This window comes from Hylaeus volcanicus, unplaced genomic scaffold, assembly GCF_026283585.1.
Source record: "Hylaeus volcanicus isolate JK05 unplaced genomic scaffold, UHH_iyHylVolc1.0_haploid 7374, whole genome shotgun sequence".
NCBI classification, from domain to species: Eukaryota; Metazoa; Arthropoda; class Insecta; order Hymenoptera; family Colletidae; genus Hylaeus; species Hylaeus volcanicus.
The window spans coordinates 1-1,833 of record NW_026531722.1 but is presented as its reverse complement, the minus strand read 5'-3'; the positions used below and the strand labels follow the sequence as shown (position 1 = coordinate 1,833).

Below are 1,833 nucleotides of genomic sequence, written 5' to 3'. Positions count from 1 at the left end.
GTCCAGTAATTATCGTCCAGTAATATTCAAACTCTGTTCTCGGTTAATAAACGTTACATTTACAACAACCTTGTGGTGTCGTTACTCGGGGTCACATCAATATTTTGTAAAAGTGTGATGAATCTCGCGGGTCGCGGTTTGGCCACCCCTGGCCTAGAAGGTTTTCCATGCGTTCGAAAAGTTTCTTAACCGAGTACGTTGCTCAGGATCGCAGCTTTGTGAAGACCTTCCAAAGACAAAATCACGGTGTCCCTGATACCTCTTCTGCCTCCGTCTCGATTCAGGATACCTTTGTTACTCTCTTCTTTCGGAGGATTCAATCCTGTCGTTAAAACAGTCATCATACTTCCCCAACAACAGGTCAGCACTCTCCTGGAGAGCTTAGCGCCTGCTTCGGCTTCCGGCGTAGGTTCGCTGCGGGACAGCTGAGCCTTCTCGAGCCTTATGTAGTCGGATAGAAGCTGCCCGCCTCTCTGACTCCCAGGGATCCCGTCGACGTCTTCGAAAAATAAACGCACGAATCGATCTTTTGAAACTTTACGACTCCGTTTCGTTTCCAAGGACGTTTATTTACCCGTGAGGACGTTTATCAACGCACTGTTCTCCGTGTAGCGAGGATTGTAGCCGCACTTCTCCAGCAGATTGCAAGCCAACACTTGTTGATAAAGCTCGGACAGCCAAGTCGCTGACAAATAAACCAAGACTCCGGATCCGTGAACCTCCTCCACGAATTGTTCCTGAAGCGTTCAACGAGATTCATCGATAATAATAATAATAATAATAATTATTTACGGGCAATCTGCCCTTGATATCAAGTATTAGGTGGACTGGAAAGTAATGTCGTTTTTGCCATCTTAAATATTGGATTGTCCGGAAAGTCCATGTCGATTTTTAGTAGGTGGTCCAGGTCTGAATATATCGAAGAGTTTGAAAACAAATAACATGTAGACGTCCCTTAAAAGGTGGGAAGGTTGTGGAACAAAATGGCACCTATGTAATTTAATAAATATATATTAAAATTCAAACGTGTATTTGAAGTCTTCTTAGAAATTGGCACGAACTTTCCGGGCAACCTAATACTTGTTTATCATTTATCAGCTCATTGATTTTTCTGGCATTGAAAATTTGCACACTGGGTGACAAAAGGCTGCTGACAATGAGGGCGATTATATAATGAATTAAAGATAGAGATTTATTGGAAAGTTTGAATTTAATGTAAAAGAAACGACATTACCTTTCGGTCTACCTAATACAATGTAATAACAATGACAACAAGAAAAACAAAACAAAAATAGAGACGATCACAATATCTTGTAATGTAACGTGTTCAAACTAGATTGCACATTCGCAAAATTGCAACGACTGATTTTTTAAATGTCAAAGGTGAGCCACGAAAAAAATCAACATACATATCAAGGCTGTTAGCCATCGCACATATTCTTGCAACACAATTTTGTTTCGCAATTGAGGCACGATATGGATCAGTGTAAAAAATATCGTTGCTTGGAAGTTGCCTACTTGGAATATTAAATTTCAATAGTTCCAGTATCCTGGGACATTCAATTTTTCTATTGACAATTTTAAAAACTAGCACGAGATCGACTACCATTCGGCGCTGCCTAAGCGTGATTTGCATAGTGCAAAGTATATTGTCATAGTCGTGATATGCTATATCCACGAAGACTGTATAAGGAGATCCAACTCCATATGAAAGTTACTAGAAAACTGTTATTAAAATCCGGTTATTAAGTTAAGAATATTTCGTCCACTCGCGGCCCACGTGAGCACAGACTACGATATATATATATGTCATATGATAATACATACACATAT

The 1,833-nt window shown here is 40.0% G+C and overlaps 1 protein-coding gene across 1 annotated transcript; it reads right to left on the bottom strand.

Moving 5' to 3' along the window:
- Positions 1-185: 185 nt before the first annotated feature.
- LOC128882223 (brefeldin A-inhibited guanine nucleotide-exchange protein 3-like) lies at positions 186-737 on the bottom strand (the record flags this gene model as incomplete). The annotated part of the gene is made up of 2 exons (XM_054133815.1): positions 186-499; positions 575-737. Coding segments are annotated over 2 exons (477 nt in total), but the record flags the coding sequence as incomplete, so codon positions are not given.
- Between the last annotated feature and the right edge of the window lie 1,096 nt (positions 738-1,833).